The following is a 24,509-nucleotide window of genomic DNA, read 5'->3' as shown; positions in this document are numbered from 1 at the left end:
TAGGTGGTTTTAATAGTGCTGCTGGACGGTTTGTCCAACAATCTGTATCATGTTTTTTTTGTAGGATTCTGGCGGTTTCAGTACTCTTTCGGTCACAGTTTTTCCTGGACTGTGCCTTTATATGGAGATAAAAAAAACAAAAAGAACATCGAAACTTTTCTCAAGAGAGTCAGTTCATATAAACCCCCTCCCCTATTTCAGTATTTAGGATTTTCTTCCAATATGTCATGCATCATGAACAGAGTTTGCTCTGCCAGCCACAGTATTTTCTCCTCTTTGCATTTGTCATCAGCATCTCTGACTTCTGTTAACCACCGTTCACAGTTGGTTTATTTGCCCAGTTAAAGAATTAGTTGTGTGCTATTAATAGTTCTAAAAGTTCTCCAAATTGTCAGAAGTGTATGCAGTTAACAGGGATCCCTCAATTCATGATGCTCTTTTTTTGCTGCTTAGCCATTTTTATTTATTTTTTTTATTTATACCGTGTGGGTAATTCAAACCAGTTTACTGTTTGAACCGGTATATCACCCAGCACTATTTGAATATACGTAAAAAAAAAAAAGCCAATTACATTTCCTCAGAGGAGTTTTTTTTTCTTAGTGTACATCAACAAAAGAAGCAATAAATACATAAGATTTACAATAATAAGTGCTGTTTTGTACAGCAACTCACCTGAGCTGCAGCCTGCACATTGAGATGATGGTAATCGTCGGTGGTCCTGTTGAGTTTGTTGAGGAGGTCCTGTATTTCGGCAAACTCTAACTCAATGATGCGCAGAGACACGGCCCCATACAGATTCCTGTCATCCTCCTTTTCCAGCATGAGCACATTCTCTTCTAGTTGCTTGATACGTTGTTGTAGACCCAACACAAGTCTGTCCAAGTCTGTCATCTGCAGATGTTTAAATTTACATTATTAATTTAATTAGATTTAAAATGCAATTCATGTATTTTTTTTAACAATTAATTTGAACAACAGATAAAATGAGAAAAAAAAATTACCCTTTCTGAAGTGATGCTCCCAATGCATTGTGCAGATATAGTTTCTACTTTCGTTAGTTTTTGCTCAGGGAAAGCAGGATCTGAATTTTTTAGATCGCACACACATTCCTTCCCTCTCACTGACTGTAATGACCAAATCATAGGAAATTAAACAACCAGTACCCTGAAAAACTGACAATTTATGTGCTCTCAATATATGAGACAATTTCAAAAAGTCAAAAATTGTTCATTGTAAAAGGATTTTATCTTTCTTACCTGAAAGAAAGTTAGAGGGATGATGATCATCAAAATGAATACATTAGACCGACTCATGTCTGAAGGTACAAACGGGAGCCAAACATCAGAATAAACAACTTCATTTGGCAGAAGCAGAGTTTTAAAGCCATGTCATTATGGTGAAATATCTGATGAAAACGGAGTCTGATTTCTTCATTTATTTTGGGTGGAGCAGGTAGGGTCTTTTGCAATCTTCATCTTATCTCTGTGGACACCTTTGGATGGCAATGAATAATGGAAAATTGTATTGTTTACTAGCTAAGTTTCGACATTAGTTTGGCCTTTTGTAATACTTCATGTAGTGTTTGCAACATCAAAATATTCGTGCTGTTTAAAGCAGAACTTTTAATCTTTCGGGCCATTTGCTCATCATGCTGTCATACCTGTTGGTCCTCACAGTCATAGTAAGTCCCATTGTTTTTCTACAATATTTATGCTGAGTTATTGTTCATTTATATATTTATATTTATTATGCTTAATTTATTGATTGTACACATTGCTTCAGTTATATAATGGATCACTTTATTTTACTCCCGAAAGCAATACTAAAGGTAACAATTTTCAAGATAATTTTGTAAAATAATTCTTTGTCTATACTACAATAAAATGAAGTGATAAGAATGTATTACAAATGTAACTCATGCATTCAAAGTCATCATATAATTGCTTAAATATCATTAAACGGCAAAATTGCAAGGAATAGTTTGTGAATTGCGTCCGCTATCATGTGTGTACAATATTTGTGTTTATGTGTGTAAATCAGGTGACTGTCGAAGCTCAGAGAATTCAAGGTGAACAGAAGGATGATTCCTGTGTGTGTAAACTGAGCAGCTCTATCTGGGCTTTTCCTGCAGTGAGGTTTGAGGGAGTTCAAAAACATCTCCAGACCTGTGAGGAAAACCTTCTACAATTTCATAAAAAGGTGAGATTCTTCGAATTCATGTAGATTCATTCTTGAAATCAGATAATTGCAATGACCTCATTTGCGGTGTAACTTTCAGATAAAGGACAGTAATGTACGACTGCCTAAGATGGAACTCACTCTGAAGAACATCAAAACCCGCCTGACACGTTTCGAATATCTGAACACAAACGGCCTGTACAACAGCCTTCACCTGCAACAGCTGACTGAGGAACTTGACGAAATCTATTATACTGCCAGAGATGCTCACAAGAAAAGACCCAGCAAAGAGACAAATGACCTTCTCAAGGAGGTAGATCTTCAAAAAATATCCAAAAAAGCATAGGTCTCCCAAAAATATCCAAACAACATTAAAAAAGTGTTATTTTAGTATTATTTATATACTATTATAGCATTTATTAATATTTTGACTTAGCTTTTTTTCAGTTTCAATTATTTTGTTACATGTTTTTGTCTTTCATTATTTATTTATTTTTCAAATATTTCTATTTAGCTTTAATTTATTTTTTATTTATTTCAGTTAACATTTCGCATTTAAAGCTTAGGTTTTTCATATAATATTTATATTTCAATTTATTTAGCTTTATTTCAATGCCTGAATTTTTTTTTGTAGTTTTATTTAAAAATAACAAGTCTTCTGAAAAGCCACATGATTAAAGTTTTGTCATCAGTGTGAAAAACACTGATTTTACAAGTCATTATTCAGGATATCTACTGTTCCACGAAGCTCATGTTTAGTCTGCATTGATTTCCAAAAAAATCAAGTGACAGAAAATATCTTTTGATTATGGTTTACTCATCATTGAAGTTCTATGAAGATGAATTGAAGATGACAAAAGACTAAGCTCAAAGATATGTTGACCATTATATCATTTGTGTTCCTCTCAGTTGACTAATGCAAGGAAGGACGTTGAGAACATGTACAAAAAGAATATCTTCAATCTAGAGACAATGAAATCGAGGCTACGTGACCTCAACAACCGAGTGCAAACCTGTAAAACTATACCTGAAGACTTCAGAAGTAAGTACACAACTCTCAGTGAGGGGAGAAACCAAGGGTTTTGAAGATTGGTTTGATGGTTTTTTTCATGATATAGGCAGTAAAATGCTTAACTTAAATGTATGACAAATCCTTACGACTCCACTTGCAGGTACTTGTCATCAGCGTATTATGTCCAACATAAGTTCTCCAGTTGTCACCAAGCTCAATTCCTTCAGCAAGTCCTATATCTCAGGTGCTTGGGGTCGCGAAGCCAAACGGGACAGCAAGGAACGCTATTGGGAACACAGTCTAGTGAGCGGACACAAGCATGGCAACACAATCAGGATGTACAACTCGTATGAAGATTTCATGGCCAGCAAGAACTACAAAGATGAGTACATCGCACCATCCTACAGCCACAAAAATGCTGTTCAGGGCTCTGGCACTATTCTGTATGACAATACTGTATTTTACCAGTGCTACAGCACCGCTGAAATCTGCAGCTTCAACATTACAACACAAGCAAGCAAGCGTGTACAACTAGTTGGTGCCGGAATCGACAACAAGTTCCCTTTCTGCTACTACAGCTGTCGTGATTGGACCGATATCGACCTGGAGGCTGATCAAAATGCCGTGTGGGTGATATACGCCACTGAGGAGAATCACGGCAACATTGTTGTGAGCCGTTTAGACCCATTAGCGCTCAATATTACTCATACCTGGAAGACGCAACTCTTTAAGAGGTCCGTCACCAGCACGTTTATGATGTGCGGGGTCTTGTATGCTACACGCTTTGTTAATACTTACCAAGAAGAGGTGTTTTATGCTTTCGATACAACCACTGGTCAAGAGATAAACACTCTTTCTTTGCCTGTTGAGAAGGTTTCTGCTGGAATAGCCAATCTGAACTACAATCCAGTTGACAGGAGACTTTATATGTATAATGATGGCTATCTGTTAGCATATAACACCTTCAACTGAGGGCCTTTCATACGCAGCTAATAAAAAATATGCAATCCAAAGTCCATATTTCACAGCATGCTGAAAATCTCAAAATATGCACAGTGGTTAAACTAAAGCTTTTCACTATATCATTATGTGATTGTGAGACTTTTAAAGTGCTTAAGTCAGATTAAACATTTTGACTCATTTTGTCATTACAATAAATGTGCTTATGCTGCACTTCTCTGACTGTCAGTGTCTTTTTTTAAACTCACCTTTTCTACAACTTTACTAATTACTGTACTGCAAACTCTACAATTTATGTCAGTACTACAGTTAATAGATTAACATTAACATACTGGCAAGTGCCAAAATGCAACGTCATCATGGCACTTGATGGTCATTATCCTATCTGACATCGCTGCAAAGAGAAGGCCTTTTAATTTGCCAGCTCAGAATATCACATGCCTGATTATTTCAGTTTAGTAATTAATGCGGTAATAGTTTTATTACAATCTTATGACCTGCAGAGTGATTTGTGCATAAAAAATGTTGGGAACCCACCAGTGCAGCTGCGTGCATGCACATTCAGGTGAGAAGAAAAGTTCCAGAGCTCCATGCTCGTACATTGTATGACCCGTAATAGAAGATTATTTTAGATTCACGATTATATGAATCGGTAATTATTTAAAGGGATAGTAGAATATAGAATATAGAAAAGTCATCTGTGACATCAATATAAGGCATCTTAACATAATCATATCAATATTAAAGCGATGATATTAAACAAATGTTATAAAAATAATTGTTATAAAATATTCAACATTAACAAAAAAATAACGATTAATGTCCAAATTCAGCTTTTTACGTAGCAATTGTAGCATGTCAAACTGTCCTGCCACAGAGTACTGAAAACATAATTTCAAGTAGCTACTTGAAACTTCACTCAGAGTCATTTGAGCACCTTCACAGGTAAGACTACTTTTAACTGAAATGACTGCATACATTACAATGAAAATATAGAAAGTAAATAAGTAAAATAAGGTTAATATGTGAAAAGTTTGCAATTTGTATTTGATATTTGAAATTCGCATATGTATAATGTAAGCATGTTCTGAATCTGTGTTTGTAGGTTATCCAGCAGCAGAAACATTTCATTCATATTTTATTTTATTAACCAAAATGGGTAGTACATAAAAACACATGCTTTTCCTCCACAAAACAAGCAGTTCTGGCATTTAAAATATGTAAAATATTTATTTACAGTAAATGTACATACTTCACTGGTGATAGGAAAGTACTTTTGAAATTACTGTAAGATAGGAAACTAGTAATTGGCCATAGTATCATAAAATTGTTCTGATAACACAGTCCGCTTGTTTGTTTTTGCATGTTGCTAAGTCTTAAAAGCTTTATATACTTTACCTTTGGGATACTTTGTTCAACATACAATCATTTGCGAAGCAGCAATTTTAATCTCGCATACTATATAGTGCAGACAGTATGTAAAATAGGATTCAGCCAATTTCCCTTGTCTCAAATCAAGCCATTGGAGACTTAAAGGGGTCATATGATGCGATTTCAAGTTTTCCTTTCTCTTTGGAGTGTTACAAGCTGATTGTGCATAGATAAGATCCCTGAAGTTGCAAAGACTAATGTCTCAAAACCAAAGAGATATTCTTTATCAAAGTTAAGACTCTGCCACGCCCCCCTAAAACGGCTTGTTCTAACACGCCCCCACATATCTACCTCACTATGTGGAAATATTTGCGTAATGCCGCCCAAATGTTCAGGCAAAGAAAGAAGGCTTGGTTTCAGTAACCACAGTTAGTGTTGAAGCAGCCATGTCAGGGAGACGCTGTGTGTTCAACATATTCTGTTACACCAAATACACAAAATAATGATCTTTAAAAAAGCATCATATGACCCCTTTAAGGTCCGTTCACACCAAGGACGATAACTATAAAGATAATGATAAAGATATAGTTCTTAGTATTAAAGAATAGCAGAGTCCACACCACAGCTATAACGATAAAGGCACAGAGAAACGATATCATTGGAATCACTTTCAGAACAATTTTTTTCCAGCTGATGAAAGATAAAAACATCGACAGCCAATCAGAATCCATCCTGCTATAACGAGCTTGAGAATTTAAAGCGGCAGACGCATGTGCGCTTAGAATAAACAGTCAATATTGTTCGCTGGTGTGGACGCTAATATCGTTATCTTTATATTTATCTTTCTTGGTGTGAACGGGGCTTTACTGAAAGACGAGCTCATAAGTTACAATGTAGGTGTCACTGTAGACATACAGCAAATGATCTCTGGGGTCATAGTTAAGATACTCAATGTTAGTCTTCATTTTCTTGATATTTATTTTCAAATCATATCGCTCTTTGTTGGTTTTGGTGTCATAAGAGTAAAAGATCTCTTCTATTTCTTTGTCCAGGTAACGAGTAGCATAAAGCACACCGCACACCATGAAGGTGTTTGTCACAGTCTTTTTGTGAAGAGAAGTGAACCATGTTTGGTTGAAAACTGGTGGGTTACTAGTCTCGACTTTAGTGATAATCACATTTCCGAAGTTGCTTGTGGTTGCATATATAACATAGACGCCAGATTCATCTGTGACAAAATCCATATCAGTATAGCTGTATGTTGTGCCGAGGTGTGCAAATGGAAACTTGCTATTGTAACCTGTATCACTAGGTAAAGCCACAGTACTGACAGCACGAGTCGTCAAGTTGAACTGACAGACAGAGTATTTGTTGTAACAGTTATAGTAGGCCAGGATCATCCACTGGCTTTCCTGTCACAGACTGAATACTGGAAAGCTAGTTTGTACTCGTCTGCTTATAAAAATTCCCTCAGCGTCATTTATCCACTATTACAGGCAGGGGCGTACATTTCGTCTAACAGTAGTGGGGGACAATAAACATAAAATTTCTCAAGAGCAATTTTCGAAGGGGACACAAGGCGGTGGAGGGGGGGTTGGTAGCATATTTTCTTAGCGATAGATGCTATTTACACTAAGTGAAAATAGCAGTATTTGTTTTGTGATATGCTATTTACACTAAGTGCAAATAGCTATTTATACTATATTAAAATAGCAGGATATTCTGCTAATTACTTATTGCCAATAGTGGCAATTATCTGCACCTCAGCATTGTAATACATTATAAAACAGTATGCAATAATAACTTATTGAGTGTAAATTTTAATTCCAATTATTAAATGGATTCCACCTTATTGGGACAAAATGTATGATAAGTCAATGCTTTTCCATTTAAAATCATCAAATATGTAAAATTATTGGTGAATAAAAGACATTAATCAACTTGCTAAAACATGATTTCATATGTCACAATGTAGGCATCACTGTAGACGTACAGCAAATGATCTCTGGGGTTATAATTCATATACTTAATATTAGTTTGCATCTTCTTAATGTGAATTCTCAAATCATATCGCTCTTCGTTGGTCTTGGTGTCATAAGAGTAAAAAATCTCTTCTATTTCTTTGTCCAGGTAACGAGTAGCATAAAGCACACCGCACACCATGAAGGTGTTTGTCACAGTCTTTTTGTGAAGAGAAGTGAACCATGTTTGGTTGAAAACTGGTGGGTTACTAGTCTCGACTTTAGTGATAATCACATTTCCGAAGTTGCTTGTGGTTGCATATATAACATAGACGCCAGATTCATCTGTGACAAAATCCATATCAGTATAGCTGTATGTTGTGCCGAGGTGTGCAAATGGAAACTTGCTATTGTAACCTGTATCACTAGGTAAAGCCACAGTACTGACAGCACGAGTCGTCAAGTTGAACTGACAGACAGAGTATTTGTTGTAACAGTTATAGTAGAGTGCATTGGCGTACATGACCATGTTTGACCCCTGAATTGTGTTTGTTGTGGGATTGGAGCTTGATATGTATGTATCTTTTGGTCCTATACCTAATAAAAGAGTACTCAAGGTGCTGTACTGGCGGACATAGTGGCCAAATACATTACTACTTGTCAGCACCACCAGCCAGTACTTGTTCTCGTCTCCTCGAGCGGGCTTCACATCTCGACCCCAAGCACCATAAGGGTAGGAGGTGCCGTATGGTGTGAGGGAAGATGTTCTAGGTCCTGCCACATTGACCATTTGACCCAGACCACAGCGTCCTGAAAACACAGAAGAATAAAAATGTACAACAGGAAAATTTCTGTTGGGTATTAAAGCACATTTTCTGATTTGATTTAATTCTGATTCACAATTAAGCTCTCAATTCTGATTCATTCTGAGTACATTTCAGCTATAATGTCTGTTTTGCTTACATATATAAGAAACTTTCTCACGGCTATAAATTATACAGGGATATTCAAACTTGCTACAAAGAAAAATTGTTAATTTGCTTAATATTAATAATGCTATGCATGCAGTTCAATTGCTATTTTTTGACATAAGATTGTCAGTCATTTTGAATGATTAATCAACAGGACTGGCTCAAAAGAATCATTTGTTCTTGAATCAGGCCACACTAGTTGTGCCGTATATGTCTGATTCAGTAAAATAACATATGATAGTTTGTGAATTGAACTGTACTGGTCTAAACAGTATGTTTTACTTTTACACGGGAAGAAAACTCAATAGCCATTATTTGTGATACACACTCTTCTTATCTCATGACGTTCAACTTCTACTGCAAATTGAGGTAAAGTGTAACTTCTTTTATCATGTGGCTTTATATTTAGCAGCTGTGCCGTAGATTCGCAACCCTGCTAACAGGCAGAGCAGGAAATACTGGTAATCGATATTGAGATTGAACAAACGAAGATCACGGTTTATCGGAAAGACAATATTTTTACTTAACACTAGTGACTAATAATGGAGAAAAAAGACTATCGAGGTCTTTAACGTACCTGGGGAAACTGTAGGAGGTGGTGATGAAGCCTTGAGCTCTTCTTTGCACTGTTCCAAGTTCTTCTTGATTTGGTTCTCTCGATTCTTTTTAATCACTCGCATTTTGTCAAACTTCTCCAACTCCACCATTGTGTCCTTCATATCTTCAAGCTTTAAGAAAAAGGGAGAAAATAAGAATTTAGGCAATTAAAAAACGAGTAATGAAAAATATTTCACAAAACAGAAAAAACGTCCCATCCTTTATTATGCCAATTTAGATAACACTAATTATTAAAGGCATAATAATTTATATTAACATATTATTTAAAATGTCACTTTTTTTTTTACATTGTTTTATATCTCACCTCTATTTGAACATACATTTTTATTATTGTTGTGTTTGTGTTTATTTACATTTACGATTTAAATGATTCGATTTTTGTTTTGTGTGATTATACTTTACATTGCAATGATTCTATGGGTTTGTTTATAATTTTAAGAACTTTTTTTGTACAGTTAGTCACCTGAGCTGCAGCCTGTACATTGAGATGATGGTAATCGTCGGTGGTCCTGTTGAGTTTGTTGAGGAGGTCCTGTATTTCGGCAAACTCTAACTCAATGATGCGCAGAGACACGGCTGCATACAGATTGCTGTTTTCTTTTTCTAGCTCGACCACATTGTCCTCTAGTTGCTTGATACGTTGTTGTAGACCCAACACAAGTCTGTCTAAGTCTGTCATCTGCAGATAAATACATTTACATTATTAATTTAATTTGATTGAATTTACTAAAACTATTTAAAAATCATTTGAATGAAATATAAAGAAACATGTTTAAATAAAAAATTTACCTTTTCTGAAGTGATGCTCCTTATGCATTTCAAGGCAGTGGTCTCTACTTTTGTTAGTTCATCTTTAGGAAATAGAGGATCTACATTTTTCAGATCGCACATACATTCTTTCCCTGTCGCTGACTGTGGTGAACGAATCACAGGAAATGATAAAAATAAAGAATTAAAAACCAATATATGCACTCTCTATAACAATATATTAGACACAGTACTTTGAAAAATAAGGTATCAATAATAACTGATGATAATTGATAAAATGACTTTATATTTCTTACCTGCAAGAAACTGAATGGGATGACAATCATCAAAATGAATATATAGGACTGACTCATCTCTAAAGTAGCAAAGGGACCTTATAACCTTAAACAACTTGTGTGGCAGCAGCGGAGTTTTAAAGCTATATCATTATGGTTAAATATCTGATGAAAGTAAGAGAGAAGATTTCTTTGGGTGGAGCAGGTCATCTCTTGCAACAGAGTGACTTGCAACTTCTCAAGTTTAAAGGTTTAGCACATTTAGCATTTTTATACATACTGTACAAAATACAATAAAATTTGTAATTTTACATTAACAGTAAAATTTCACCCTAAATGGGCATTTTAGATCACTGCTTATAAAATGCTTCTTTTTATGCTTTGCTATTTGTTTAGCAATTAGCGATATGTTTTTGGTTTAGGTTAATAGTAGTTCTTTATACCAAACATTTACTTTTGACCTTCGGACTCTCTGACCTTACCTCACCTATTTTTAAACCTATAAGTTTAATGTGAAAAAATGACAAATGAAGAAATAAGAGAGGATGTGTTATCTTATCTCTGTGGACACATTTGGCAGGTCCATGAGTAAAGTAAAACAAATGTCTTGCCTCACAATCTCACCGCAGTGGTGCTTTATATAATGTTTGCAACATCTTGTGTTTGCGTGCAGTACTAAAATATGACTTTTTGCTCATCAGACTGTCCTTTCTTTTCGCTGTCATGCTGTTTGGAAGTCCCAAAATCAGAACCAGAGTGTGCGCATGCGCATTCAGGTAAAACATTTCGAGTTTCCCACTCGTAATAACGACTTTGTAATGGCGTTCATCTGCGTTCAACTCGTAAATGTATACGAGTTTATTTATTTATTTATACGATCTATCCAACATAACTTGAACGCACCAGATAAGCGTTCCAGAACCCGAGTCTATCGAGAGCATATGTTGTGAGACGTTATTATTATTATATTACAATACGCAATTTTGTTAATCGTTTTCCCCCAATTAAATGTTTGCACAAAGATGCGTAATCGTGTTACAATAATGTGCTCTCGATATTTGTCATTTAAACAACACCACAGAAACCGCCTAAAATGAGAAGAAAGTTGTGCCTAAAAGCTGCGTTAGGCCAGGATCATCCACTGGCTTTCCTGTCACAGACTGAATACTGGAAAGCTAGTTTGTACTCGTCTGCTTATAAAAATTCCCTCAGCGTCATTTATCCACTATTACAGGCAGGGGCGTACATTTCGTCTAACAGTAGTGGGGGACAATAAACATAAAATTTCTCAAGAGCAATTTTCGAAGGGGACACAAGGCGGTGGAGGGGGGGTTGGTAGCATATTTTCTTAGCGATAGATGCTATTTACACTAAGTGAAAATAGCAGTATTTGTTTTGTGATATGCTATTTACACTAAGTGCAAATAGCTATTTATACTATATTAAAATAGCAGGATATTCTGCTAATTACTTATTGCCAATAGTGGCAATTATCTGCACCTCAGCATTGTAATACATTATAAAACAGTATGCAATAATAACTTATTGAGTGTAAATTTTAATTCCAATTATTAAATGGATTCCACCTTATTGGGACAAAATGTATGATAAGTCAATGCTTTTCCATTTAAAATCATCAAATATGTAAAATTATTGGTGAATAAAAGACATTAATCAACTTGCTAAAACATGATTTCATATGTCACAATGTAGGCATCACTGTAGACGTACAGCAAATGATCTCTGGGGTTATAATTCATATACTTAATATTAGTTTGCATCTTCTTAATGTGAATTCTCAAATCATATCGCTCTTCGTTGGTCTTGGTGTCATAAGAGTAAAAAATCTCTTCTATTTCTTTGTCCAGGTAACGAGTAGCATAAAGCACACCGCACACCATGAAGGTGTTTGTCACAGTCTTTTTGTGAAGAGAAGTGGACCATGTTTGGTTCAAAACTGGTGGGTTACTAGTCTCGACTTTAGTGATAATCACATTTCCGAAGTTGCTTGTGGTTGCATATATAACATAGACACCAGATTCATCTGTGACAAAATCCATATCAGTATAGCTGTATGTTGTGCCGAGGTGTCCAAATGGAAACTTACTGTTGTAACCTGTATCACTAGGCAAAGCCACAGTACTGACAGCACGAGTCGTCAAGTTGAACTGACAGACGTAATATGTGTTGTAACAGTTATAGTAGAAAGCACTGGCATACATGACCATGTTTGACCCCTGAATTGTGTTTGTTGTGGGATTGGAGCTTGATATGTATGTATCTTTTGGTCCTATACCTAATATAGTAGTACTCAAACTATTGTACTGGCGGATAAAGTTGCCGTATGCATTACTACTTGACAGCACCACCAGCCAGTACTTGTTCTCGTCTCCTGGAGCAGGATTTGCATCTCGACCCCAAGCACCATAAGGGTAGGACGTTCCATACACTGTGAGGGAATACGTTTTTGGTCCCGATACATTGACCATGCGGCTCAGACCACAGTGACCTAAAAAGACAGAAGCAAAAATGCAAGTCTAATACTTTAACGTTTTAGCTGTGGTCACGTAATTATAATAAACTAGTTTATGCGTACCTGGGGAAAGTGTAGGGGCTGGTGATGTACTGTTGAACTCTTCTTTGCACCGTTTCAGATCCCTCTTAATACGCTGGTTCTCACGCTGTTTCACCATCACCTGCGTGTGGTCAAAGTTCTCCAGCTCTGTCATTGTTTCCTCCATATCCTGAAGCTGTAGAATGAAGGTTTACCAAAGAATTAGCAAAGTGCACATAATGCATGTAAAAATCTCTGTTTAAGAAGAAAAATCTACTAATTATAATTAATATGAATATTAATAGTTTTCTTGATGTGATATATTTATAAATATCACAAAGCACTGCAGAAATAAATACCATTAATTGAAATGAGTTGTATTATTAAAAAATAAATATTTAAGCGTAGAAATATATATATATTTCAATTTCATTTAAATTGTATTACATTTAATTAAATATTAATTTAACTTAAAGTTTTATATTTATTTTTTTTTATTAAATATTTTCTTTAATGTAATGCATTTCAAGCATTATCATATCATGAAACATTGCAGAAAAGAATAAAAAAAGCATGAATTAAAATCTTATAAATATTCAAGGAAATATTTGTTTAATACATTATCAATTTAATAGCATTATCATTTTCTACAACACCTAAAGTGACTATGAAACAATGAATCTTCTTATGAATGCAAATGTATGTGACTGAGTGTTGGTGAGGAATTATTTTACTCTTAGCATAACATACTGCGTCACAAACTAATTTCCTATTTTAATTAAATATAATATATAATATAATAGATATAAATATAAATTTACCTCCGTAGCAGCCTTTACACTCAGCTGCTGGTAATTGTTAGTGGTTCTGTTGAGTTTGTCCAGAAGGTCTTGAATCTCGGCTAACTCTAATTCAATAATGCGTAGAGACACGGCTGCATACAGATTTCCATTGTCTTCTTTTTCCAGCATGAATACATTGTCCAGAAGTTGTCGGATACGGTGTTGTAGACCCAACACCAGCTTGTCAATCTCTGTCATCTGATTACACAGGTAACAATTGAATAAGAAATTTAGCATCAGTAATACATTTGTAAAGAATTATTCAGCAAATTCTAAAAAATTTTTAATCATACATCCCTGATTTGCAACCCTAAACATCACAATAGTATATTTTGCCATGTTTCTACCTTTTCTGAAGTGATGTTCTCAGTGCATTGTGTTGCTGTGAACTCAAAATTATTGAGTTTATTCTCAGGGAAAGCAGGATCAGAATTTTGTAGCTCACACACGCAGTCCTTTCCTCTCGCTGACTGTGAACACAAAATAACAGTAAATCCAACATGCAAGCAAAATTACACCTTAAAAATTGTAATATATAAAAGAATATTGAAAAATACTGTCAGTAATAATGTTAAATAAAAATAATGGACAGTTCAGTTTTACCTGTGAGAAAATTAGAGGAATGACAACCATCAAAATGAATATGTTTGATTGACTCATGTTTTAGACAGGACAGGACAGTATCCTGTAGCCTTGAAAATAAAGAACAGTTTGCTTTGCAGAAAGACAGAAGCTCAGGTTTAAAGCCAAAAACCCAGGATTTGTTAGTGAGCTGAATGTTTCTGCTGACATGAGAGAAATTGCAAAATGAGGAAGTTCATCATCTGATCCTGCAAATATTTTGAATGAGATTATGATTTTTGTTAATAAAGCACACGTCTTAATAAAAGGTCTAACAGCTGATAATGCATATCAGAGCAAAAAACCAAGTCCTGAGGTAAAAAAAAAAACTGCCTGTAGAGCTCAGAAACAGGTTTGAGTCAAGCCACACATCTGGGGAAGTGCTCAGAAAAAATTCTGCTGCATCGAAGGTCACAGAAGCATATAGTCTCTGTTACCCTTAACGGAAGTAGTTTGGAACAACTAGGACTCTTCCTAGAGCTGGCCTCCTGGCCAAACTGAGCAGTTGATAGAGAAGGGCTTTGGTTGGTGTGGTGACCAAGAACCCGATGGTCACTCTAGTTGAGCTCCATGACCATATGCTGAGATAGGAGAAATCTACAGAAGGACAAACATCACTGCAACACTCCACTGATCTGGGCTTTATGGCGGTGTGGCCAAACTCTCAGACCCTCAGACTCTGAGAAACAAGACTCTCTGGTCTGATGAACCTCAATTCCAAGCCAGCTCTGCTCACCACCTGCAGAGTACCATCCCAAAAGTAAAGTGTGCTGGTAGCAGCCTCTTGCTGTGGGGCTGTTTTTCAGCGTTAGGGACTGAAGGACTCATCAGAGTAGAAGAAAAACTCAATGCACCAAAATATTGATATAGCCTTAATGAAAGCCTAGTCCAGAGCATTCAGAACCTCAGACTGGGCAGAAGGTTCACTTTCCCACAGGACAATGACATAGTCAGTCATTTCTTTTTGAACCTTGCCATATACATAGAGGCATTGTCATGTTAGAATAGAAAAGGGTCCTGTCCAAACTGTTGCTATAAAATCAAAAGCACACAATTCCCTAGAATATCATTACATTCTTTATAATTAAGATTTGTACTCATGAAAATGACTGATAGTCAAACCTGTTCATTAGAAGAGGGTGTCCCAATACTTTTGTCCATATAGTGTCCATGCATTTTCATATATATTTTATAATATTGTACTGACATGAGAGAAAAAGTGAAATATTACTAAGAGACTGTGTCTCCTTTATTCCGGTCGTTTCAATAGGATGATGCAATACTGAAACCAATTTGCGTAATAAAAGCGCAGATATCTGCATAAAATTTATGATGACCTGGGGTGGTCAAATTTTTTAGGGGAGTACTTGTGGTTGAATTTTCTCTCATTTCTAAACTAAATTTCTTCCTGAATTTCAGAAATGAGACATATGTGCAATTTTCACATCCTCTTCAACAGCCCCACAAAAATGCTAATTTGCATAGCTAAAATTGCAACATCTTAGTGCTTGTGTCGTGATTTCAAGCAGATCTCTAATCTTTCAGCCCATTTGGTCATCATGTTTGTCTTCCTGCTGCTCCTCGCATTTATCGTAAGTTTCTCTGTCTTGAATAAGATCACAAGTTTCCAGCATTCCGACAACTAAAAAATAATGATTCTGAGAGAAAATATGAGAGAACGTATGTATGATACAATAATCTAATTATGTTTGTACATAAGGGGACTGTCGAGGCTCAGAGAGTTCCAGGTCAACAGAAGACTGATTCATGTTTGTGTAAAATAAACAGCTCTATCTGGACATTCCCTGCTGTACAGTTTATGGAAGTCACAAGACAGGTCCAGATTTGTGAGGACAACCTGAATGAGTTTGAGGAAAAGGTAAGGTATCGATTAAGCTTCTAATGAAAATTGACACGGTATTGATTTTCAAATGATGTTCATTACAATTGAGAAAAATATCAGTTAACTTTCTGAAGTGACTTCCAGCTGAGGAACACAAATGCAGAACTGCCTATGATGGAAGCTACTCTTCAGAACATCTCAGCCAGTCTGAAAACATTTGGTTACCTGCACACAAGTGGACTGTACAGCGCACTTCATCTGCGACAGCTGAACCAGGAACTTGAGGATATCCATCAATCTGTCAATGAAACACACATGCAGAACCCCAACAAAGAGACACATAATCTACTCAGTGAGGTAGACATTGCAACACACGATCACAAATATTTCTCTAAACTCCTTTCTTTCAAATCTTTCAAATCTATCTCGAATTAGAGATGACAACAACCGTCTCAACAATATAAAAAATAGGTGTCCAATTTAATGAGACCATCTGTTGTTCTCAGTTAAATAAGGCAAAAAATGATGTCCAGAGGATGTACAAAGATGATTTCTTCAACCTAGAGACCATGAAGAAGAGGTTACATGACCTCAACAACCGTGCACAGAGTTGCAAGACCATACCAAATGATTTCAGAAGTACGTGCATTACTGTCTGATTTTTTAAAATAATTTTTCTGAAGGTAGGACATAGAAACTTTTAAGGAATATAATTGCTTTCAAATGCCATTTTCTGAATTAAGAAGATCCAAAAAGGTTCTAACAAAATAAAAAAAAAGTGTTACTAAATTTTGCAGGTACTTGTCATCAGCGCATCATGACCAGAATAAGTTCTCCAAGTATCACCAAGCTCAATTCCATCAGCAAGTCCTATATTTCAGGTGCTTGGGGCCGTGATGCCCAGCTAAGCAGTAAAAAACACTATTGGGAACACTGTCTAGTGAGCGGACACAAGCATGGCAACACAATCAGGATGTACAACTCATATGAAGATTTCATGGCCAACAGGAACTACAAGGATGAACAGATAGCATCATCATACAGTGACAAAAATGCTGTTCAGGGCTCTGGCACTATTCTGTATGACAATACTGTATTTTACCAGTGCTACAGCACCGCTGAAATCTGCAGCTTCAACATTACAACAAAAGTAACCAAGCGTATGAAACTGGATGGTGCTGGAATCGACAACAAGTTCCCTTTCTGCTACTACAGCTGTCGTGATTGGACCGATATCGACCTGGAGGCTGATCAAGATGCCGTGTGGGTGATATACGCCACTGAGGAGAACCACGGCAACATTGTTGTGAGCCGTTTAGACCCATTAGCGCTCAATATTACTCATACCTGGAAGACGCAACTCTTTAAGAGGTCCGTCACCAGCACGTTTATGATGTGCGGGGTCTTGTATGCTACACGCTTTGTTAATACTTACCAAGAAGAGGTGTTTTATGCTTTCGATACAACCACTGGTCAAGAGATAAACACTCTTTCTTTGCCTTTTGAGAAGGTTTCTGCTGGAATAGCCAATCTGAACTACAATCCAGTTGATGGAAAACTCTACTTGTATAATGATGCCTATCTTTTAGCATATGATACCTTCTTCTAAGTGCATTTCAAATGCAGTTACCCAATAAAAAGTGTGTTGTTTGAAATTCAAAACTGGTTTGTTTTATTTCCCAAAGCTTTTATGTAAATGGTCCAGAGACTTTTTAGTACTCACAACCAATAGAGTGCCTCCCAAAAACATGGCATTCAAAAACTACGAGACAGAGGTACAAATAAACATACAAACATGCAAAAATGTGAGAATGGGCATCAAACAATTAACGTTTGACTTCTTTAAGTCTGCAGTAAAAGGTACAAATATTTAAACTCCAGCACCCTCTGGTGTTTGGATGGGAGGTTCTTCAGACTGTGCTGTTTCTTGCTCTTGTGTTCCTGGTTTTGCCTGCTCCTGTTCAGTTAGTCCCTGATCATCTGGAAAATACAAAGACAATCCAACATATCCTACACACTTATGCTTAATGTCAGTTCTTACAACTCAACATTAGCTTTCCTGAGACGAAAGCAATTACAAAGCACTTTATTGGATGAGCCATATTTGAATTCTAGTACAATAGCCAATGTTTACACACTTGTGGCCACACTCATTTTTTGCTTTGTTTACCTTGTGTAAGAATTTTTTATTAAAGTCTAAAGTGGCTTATTACTTCAATAAATGTCTTTTAGTTTGACTGGAGAAGAGCTCTTCATACATTGAATTTATTTCACTCATTATTGTGCCTCTCTTCGCTTTTGATTTTATAGACAGGATTGGATGGGTTTTTCTTCATCCCTCACTGTGGAGCCAGTAGTGCTTTATGAGTCATCATTATAACCCAGCCCACAGCTTTATGAGTCACAGGCTAGAAGACATGTGGCTCTTATAATTGGAGGTGCGAGCAAAGGTCAGTCTATTGGTCATGTGCTTCAAAAGAGTATCATGGTTGCTGAGTCAATATGATAGGCAGGGATTTTGTAAGTAACCATTATATAAGCACATGAGCATTTCAGAGCAACTGATCGAATCAGCTAAGATTGGAGTGTATCACAGTTCATATGTGTTGCTTGCAGCTGCTAGATGAAAAAAAAATACTAACCTGAGTCTGAGGCAATATTGTCTAGCAGTTCTTTTGTGTTCTTCAGCCTGTACATCAAGAACTTGTTTTCTACAGAGTATGTAAATATGAATAAAATAAATTGTACATTCATTAAAAATATTTTTCAGCAATTTAATAATCTTTTTAATAAGTTCTTCTCTGTAACTTTTTAGCTAATATTTGGTAACTTAGCAGTATTGGCTTATTAGGGATATTAAATTGTGCATCCTCTAACATTTAGATTACCTTTTCCATCATCTAACACTCATAACACTCAGAATTAATTTAGAGTTAGAGAATAAAGTTTTGAAAGACTCAAACATATCTTATTTCAACTTAAAAGTCCCTAAGTCTAAACTTTACACCCGCATATTAAAGGTGCCATAGAATGGAAAACTGTATTTACCTTGGCATAGTTGAATAATAACAGTTCTGTACATGGAAATGCCATACCGTGAGCCTCAAACACCATTGTTTCGTCCTTCTTATGTAAATCTTGTGCATGCACACTGAAAAATAGGCGAATCAGAACATAACACCGACTGTGACGTTACAGTCGGGATCACTAATAGTTACGCCCCCAACATTTGCATATACCCGCCCATGTTCTATGCCAGCCGCCAGCCGAACCTGCACAGCTGAATCATCAAAAGTTCTGCAGGTATTGTGAAGAAACAAGTGAGGATAATAGCGAAAATGGCAGATCATGGAAATAAATGTTATGTTCCAGGCTGTGCAGGGATGGGTTGGTGTCTGTATTCAGAAAGGCACGGAAAACAAATAACGCATGTTCTAATAAAATAACGCGAGCCATTAAAGGGATATGGTTAGCTGCTTGCTAGCGGTAGCCTGTTACATTACAGTACATAAGATTTCACTTAACACCTAAACAGAGTAAGGAGAGATGACTGAGAATGATGGCAAATGATTTACAGATCTGAGCACCACTGACAAGCATCTGATCTTGTAAAATGTGTGGTAAGTACTGCCGCTGTAGTTTACATAGAGCATGTGCGATCGCAAATCTCGAAAGTGAAAGTAAAACGATCATGCATTCGAAAGCAGTTTCAATGCCCCGCATACTAATAGCGGCTCCTTGATGCCCGCATTTTATATACAGTATAATTACCCAGTGTTACAACTGCAAGAGACAGTATTGAAATATAGATTTTCCCTGTGTTTCATTCCTGCTGTGTGAGCTACTGAAATGAGCAACAATTTAAAATATTGTATCAATGCATTCTATGGCACCTTTAAATTGGGAGATAATAACCACAAAAACAAAAATATAAACTAGATATATTATATACATTTAACCAATATAAAATCAGAGCGAAAGAAGGATAACGATTAAAAAAAGGGAATAGGGAAGTGGAAAAGATAAAATTAGAAAAAAAAAATGGTTAAAAAGATCAGGAAAAAGTAAGAAAGAAATAGGGTTAGGAAGGTAAGCGTTAAGCGCCCAACCTATTTAATGATTAAACTGTCCAATATTAAACATCAAATGACCAAAATGCTTTTTAGACTTGACTGCTACAGTAGGTCCTGCTTTAACCCTCACAATTGTGTTCTGTGTAAAACAGGCAGGCAAATATTGAGGTATAACAAATTTGCACTCATACAAACATACCTATATCATGGCGCTTTCGTTTTTCTTGTTCCAGCTTGGAGTTGAGGCGGTCCACTTCCTCACGTTGTAGATCTAGCTGAAAAGCCAGTCACCATGGAAGCATGTGAATACGTACACACACACACACACACACACACACACACAGAGAGAGAGAGAGAGATACATGAGCAACATGACATAAGCACAGAGTCTGTATGATTATAATGCACTCAATTGCAGCTGTCGATTAGTAAGGGCATGATCAAATGTCATGCGAAATGTAATATCACCTGTTTGCGTAAGATCTTGACCTCTTCGAGTAGTCTCGTCACACACATTACCTGTTGCTGATATGCAAAGAGAGCCTGCGACCTTCTAAGAAACAAAGACACCATTAACCTGGTTATCAAATGTTGTTCAATATGCTTTAGATTATTTTTAGTGATGCTTGCAAAGATAATTGCTCCTATTTAGGGTTAGGACAAATTTAGTAACTACCCAGCAACACCCAGCAAATGCATAATACAATGAATATTAACTCACGCCACATCCATGTCCATCTCCACCTCTCGTAAACTCAGGGAGAAAACGGGATTTCTCATTTCTAGGTCTAAAGGAAAATGTGTAGAATGAAAACATGAAGTTGTAAGTGTGTGTTCATGAGTGTGTATGTGTGTGTGTATGCCTCACCTGTAGTAAAGGGTGGCAGGTAGCTCATGAGAATACTGTTAGTCCAATCATCTTTCAGCTCTCTGTATAATATACCAAAACAAAAATAAGTGTTAACAAATTTTTAAAAACAAGTGTGACTGCTTAATATCAATGCTGAATTACTGTTTTGATTGTATTACCAGTGTTATTTTATTTTGAAGTGCCTAATAACTATTTATTAATATATTTAAATATTTTTACAAATATTTTTGAAATGAAATAAATGCATTTACTACAGAAACATTTTAGGTTAATTGCAATTAAATATTTTAATAGATTTACATCCCTAATGTGAGAATGGGCATCAAACAATTAACGTTTGACTTCTTTAAGTCTGCAGTAAAACGAACAAATATTTAAACTCCAGCACCCTCTGGTGTTTGGATGGGAGGTTCTTTAGACTTCTACCTAAAAGTAATTTATTGTATTTTTAAATCTCATGCTACCACAGTCATATACCACCTAGCCTATAGATGGCACTGTTTGTTTAAACAATAAAACAAAAAGATTGTCAGAAACTCCTGTCTTATATCTGCTGTCAATAGAGGCACATTGGTCTCACAGAAAGAGCCAGATGTTTAATGATCAGCATAAAGTCTTGTTTAAAGTCAGTTTTCAGCTAATTTTGGCCAAGAACGAGTCACTTGTTCCATCTGTTCCATATGTTCAGCTGCCTTGTTTTATATGACATTTTATATGATATATGGGCCAAGTGTTAAATATAATCAGCAATTTGGCCTTTTTTATGTACTTTTTTGTACAATATGCATTAGATAGTTGTATATAGACAATTATTGTTATACATTTAAATTTAGCATAACATGCATTGTGGGATGCATTATCTGTACTTGAATTGGTCATTGAGCAGAGGGTCATCGGTGAGCCCGTGGAATTTGAAGAAACCTATTGCATCAGTGTCAGCGTGGGCAACAAGTGTATCATATTTCCCCACTATAGACTGAGTCTTCAAAAGCTGAAACAAAAAAGATAGGAAAAAGTACTTACAAAAAAAATAAAAAAATAAATACATGCAAACAACAGAGGGCAGTGTCTATGTAAATTACAAGCTTATAGGCTGTGTTCATTAAATAATTTGTAAAGACACAGCAGCACTGATATACATTGTCATTTGCAAAGTAGAACAAGTACAAGAAGATTGAGAAGGTCCAAGCAGAAACAATTTGTGTATGTGTTTACCTCCATTATGTAGCTGCCAATCCCAAGGTGCCGGTAACGTTTCCTAACAGCCAAAAGAGACAGCTGAAGCACCATGTCTCCTGCAGACCTACAATTCACAGACAGAAGCAGAAGACTCCATATCATTGTTCTTATTAAATCAGCTTATGTCTTAATTTGATTCACATTACGTTTCTGAGAAACATCCATTTTAACTGTCACAGTAAGACAGGTTCTAGTGAGAATGTGTGTGCGTGGCAGACACTTGAGGTTAAACTAAACCACAGGCCACGTGGAAGCGATTGGCACAAATACAGAGTGCAAAAGAGGGAAAGGAGAGAGAGGAAGCCATAGTCTCTCATTGACTGGTAATAACACCCCACAGCCAGCAGGGCAGGGCAGGTTTCTCCACTCTTCAGCCCTTCTGGACTGGAAATAGACTCAGGGTGGAGCAACACCATTCAGTGGGATCTCATAATGACAAGGCTTGTTTCGGTTTGATGATATAAATAAAGTCTTTTTTAGGAATCCTGGATAGAATCCACTCATAAAGAGCTGAAATGCTGACTGAGGCTATGGGAGGGACAGTCAGGCGCTTGTTCTTACAGCTGGACAGAGTTTGATTGGGATTGAGTGTGGGTTGTAGGTACAGTAGAAGATGATTCTGCACAGAAAGTATTCTGTGAGGCAGACGTGTGTGTGAGTGTGTATGAAGTCAAAAAGTGTGAAAATGCTTTGTAGAATGCAACAAACAAGAAGTTTATCTTATACTTTGCATTTTGTGTAATATCCCTGTTTTTTCTGTGTAACTTCCTCTTTATTGCAAAAATGACTATAAAATGCAATTGGCAAAGATTTACTGCATTGCCAGATGATGTTATGAGATGCTAACAGAAGAAAATTATCTTGCTTTAAAGCATTAGTGTTTTTTTTTTTTTTTGCACAAAATAGTATTATATGGCTCTTTCGCAGCTGTTTGATTGAATCAGGCACAGTGCTTGTGCTTTTGCTTACAGTATCTTGAGTTCGTAGCAAGCAGCAGCCACGATCAGAGATTCAACTCCTACGGCGGATGGCGGAATCTTTCTGTCTTCTTGTTGTACTGCTCTTTTTTCTTTCCTATCCCTCGCTCCGTCTACAAATTCCTGGAGGCCTTCACAGAATCGCTCCCAAGACCAACTATGGCGAACAGAGAACAAACTTTATTTAAAAAAAATGATTTTTTTATTAACAGAACAGTAACTAGAACACTTGAATTAAATCTATAAGAAGAGACAGAGGAAATAGGATTAGGATAGGTTTGAACCTCCATCTCCCACATGAGCACCAAAGCCCAATTTGTGGTAAGGCTCTGACAACATTGTGAAATTATGACTGCATTCAAAAGTTAAAATAATTATTAGAATAGTCACACATCTATACATTTAGTATAATCCAAATACAAATTATATTCCTTTTGTGAATCTGGGTAGAAATTTTGTACAAAATCAAATTTGCAACAATATTCTGTCACACCATGCACTAAGATCACCCCAGTAAGTGACCATAATAGGAGGATACAATTGTCTATAAAATGGTTTAACACAGTTGTGTTGGCATAGAAACATACATGCATGGTGACATTTGTCATTGTAATTGACTATAATAATGTCATGATGATCTCTGTTAAAGGGGTCATATGATGCGATTTCAAGTTTTCCTTTCTCTTTGGAGTGTTACAAGTTGTTTGTACATAGATAAGAATCCCTAAAGTTTCAAACCCAAAGAAATATTCTTAAAAAAAGTTAAGAGTCGTCCACGCCCTCTTAAAACGCCTCGTTTAAACATGCCCCCACATGTCTACGTCACTGTGTGGGAAGATTTGCATAACACCGCCCAAATGTATACGCAAAGAAAGAAGGCGTAACTTTTATTCTCGCTGTAGTATTGTTGCCGCCGCTGCCATGTCGTGGAGACGCTGTGTGTTTCGTTGTGAAAACGAAACTACTTTGTTTGGCCTTCCAAAAGAGGACACAACAAGAAATCAGTGGTTAAGTTGTATTTACAACACTGTTCCAGAACAGTTCAAACCAAATATTCAAGTGTGTGCAGCGCATTTTACTGGGACTGTTTCCTGGGAGAGTAGCCTGCAATGTGTCTGTGCACAAAGGCTGTTTTTATAAAGTGGGGCAATTCCAACTTTGCAAGGACAGTCTGGCGCTTCTGACTCAGCCTGTAAGTATGTTTTCATATTTAAAGAATTTGCCACTTACGATTCAAACGCGAATTTTGAGCAGTGTAGAGCAGCGCTTGTTGTTTGTCCTTTCTCCAATCACAAATGCAGACATGGTTTTACGTTTACGCGGCGCGATATGCAACGCAATGCGTAAAAAGACAGTATAAGTCATTATAATCAGT

At 36.4% G+C, this 24,509-nt stretch overlaps 6 protein-coding genes across 6 annotated transcripts in view; 2 read left to right on the top strand and 4 right to left on the bottom strand.

Annotated features, from left to right (window-relative positions):
- LOC107654116 (olfactomedin-4-like) overlaps positions 1 to 1,333 on the bottom strand; it is a 4,804-nt gene extending 3,471 nt beyond the window's left edge. Inside the window, exons 1-3 of the mRNA XM_016441043.1 lie at positions 1,257 to 1,333; positions 1,002 to 1,124; positions 673 to 891 (exon numbers count right to left, since the gene is read on the bottom strand). Coding sequence (XP_016296529.1) covers positions 673 to 891; positions 1,002 to 1,124; positions 1,257 to 1,313 — 399 coding nt within the window. The 5' untranslated portion in view covers positions 1,314 to 1,333. The remainder of the gene's footprint in view (positions 1 to 672; positions 892 to 1,001; positions 1,125 to 1,256) is intronic.
- A 315-nt stretch (positions 1,334 to 1,648) lies between these two features.
- LOC107654117 (olfactomedin-4-like) lies at positions 1,649 to 4,268 on the top strand. Its single transcript, XM_016441044.1, has 5 exons — positions 1,649 to 1,681; positions 2,041 to 2,199; positions 2,279 to 2,491; positions 3,088 to 3,220; positions 3,351 to 4,268. Exons 1-5 carry the CDS (start codon positions 1,649 to 1,651, stop codon positions 4,160 to 4,162), a joined length of 1,350 nt encoding a protein of 449 aa, XP_016296530.1. The 3' UTR covers positions 4,163 to 4,268.
- Positions 4,269 to 7,443: 3,175 nt separating this feature from the next.
- On the bottom strand, positions 7,444 to 10,165 carry LOC107654096 (olfactomedin-4-like). Its single transcript, XM_016441023.1, has 5 exons — positions 10,136 to 10,165; positions 9,861 to 9,983; positions 9,535 to 9,750; positions 9,031 to 9,181; positions 7,444 to 8,292 (listed from the first exon to the last, which is right to left on the bottom strand). The coding sequence occupies exons 1-5, from the start codon at positions 10,163 to 10,165 to the stop codon at positions 7,466 to 7,468; spliced, it is 1,347 nt and encodes a 448-aa protein (XP_016296509.1). The 3' UTR covers positions 7,444 to 7,465.
- A 1,609-nt stretch (positions 10,166 to 11,774) lies between these two features.
- Positions 11,775 to 14,191, bottom strand: LOC107654115 (olfactomedin-4-like). The gene is made up of 5 exons (XM_016441042.1): positions 14,114 to 14,191; positions 13,858 to 13,980; positions 13,490 to 13,708; positions 12,711 to 12,864; positions 11,775 to 12,623 (listed from the first exon to the last, which is right to left on the bottom strand). Exons 1-5 carry the CDS (start codon positions 14,168 to 14,170, stop codon positions 11,797 to 11,799), a joined length of 1,380 nt encoding a protein of 459 aa, XP_016296528.1. The 5' UTR covers positions 14,171 to 14,191; the 3' UTR covers positions 11,775 to 11,796.
- A 1,490-nt stretch (positions 14,192 to 15,681) lies between these two features.
- On the top strand, positions 15,682 to 17,601 carry LOC107654114 (olfactomedin-4-like). Its single transcript, XM_016441041.1, has 5 exons — positions 15,682 to 15,723; positions 15,852 to 16,010; positions 16,119 to 16,331; positions 16,481 to 16,613; positions 16,772 to 17,601. Exons 1-5 carry the CDS (start codon positions 15,691 to 15,693, stop codon positions 17,581 to 17,583), a joined length of 1,350 nt encoding a protein of 449 aa, XP_016296527.1. The 5' UTR covers positions 15,682 to 15,690; the 3' UTR covers positions 17,584 to 17,601.
- A 192-nt stretch (positions 17,602 to 17,793) lies between these two features.
- LOC107654113 (uncharacterized) overlaps positions 17,794 to 24,509 on the bottom strand; it is a 10,773-nt gene continuing 4,057 nt past the window's right edge. Inside the window, exons 5-13 of the mRNA XM_016441040.1 lie at positions 23,127 to 23,291; positions 22,134 to 22,221; positions 21,785 to 21,909; positions 20,916 to 20,977; positions 20,769 to 20,835; positions 20,516 to 20,600; positions 20,247 to 20,322; positions 18,617 to 18,685; positions 17,794 to 17,954 (exon numbers count right to left, since the gene is read on the bottom strand). Coding sequence (XP_016296526.1) covers positions 17,845 to 17,954; positions 18,617 to 18,685; positions 20,247 to 20,322; positions 20,516 to 20,600; positions 20,769 to 20,835; positions 20,916 to 20,977; positions 21,785 to 21,909; positions 22,134 to 22,221; positions 23,127 to 23,291 — 847 coding nt within the window. The 3' untranslated portion in view covers positions 17,794 to 17,844. The remainder of the gene's footprint in view (positions 17,955 to 18,616; positions 18,686 to 20,246; positions 20,323 to 20,515; positions 20,601 to 20,768; positions 20,836 to 20,915; positions 20,978 to 21,784; positions 21,910 to 22,133; positions 22,222 to 23,126; positions 23,292 to 24,509) is intronic.

Source organism: Sinocyclocheilus anshuiensis, unplaced genomic scaffold, assembly GCF_001515605.1.
Source record: "Sinocyclocheilus anshuiensis isolate Anshui unplaced genomic scaffold, SAMN03320099.WGS_v1.1 scaffold115, whole genome shotgun sequence".
Lineage (NCBI taxonomy): Eukaryota > Metazoa > Chordata > Actinopteri > Cypriniformes > Cyprinidae > Sinocyclocheilus > Sinocyclocheilus anshuiensis.
Note: the sequence above shows the minus strand (reverse complement) of the source record. Positions and strands in the feature narration are given on the sequence as shown.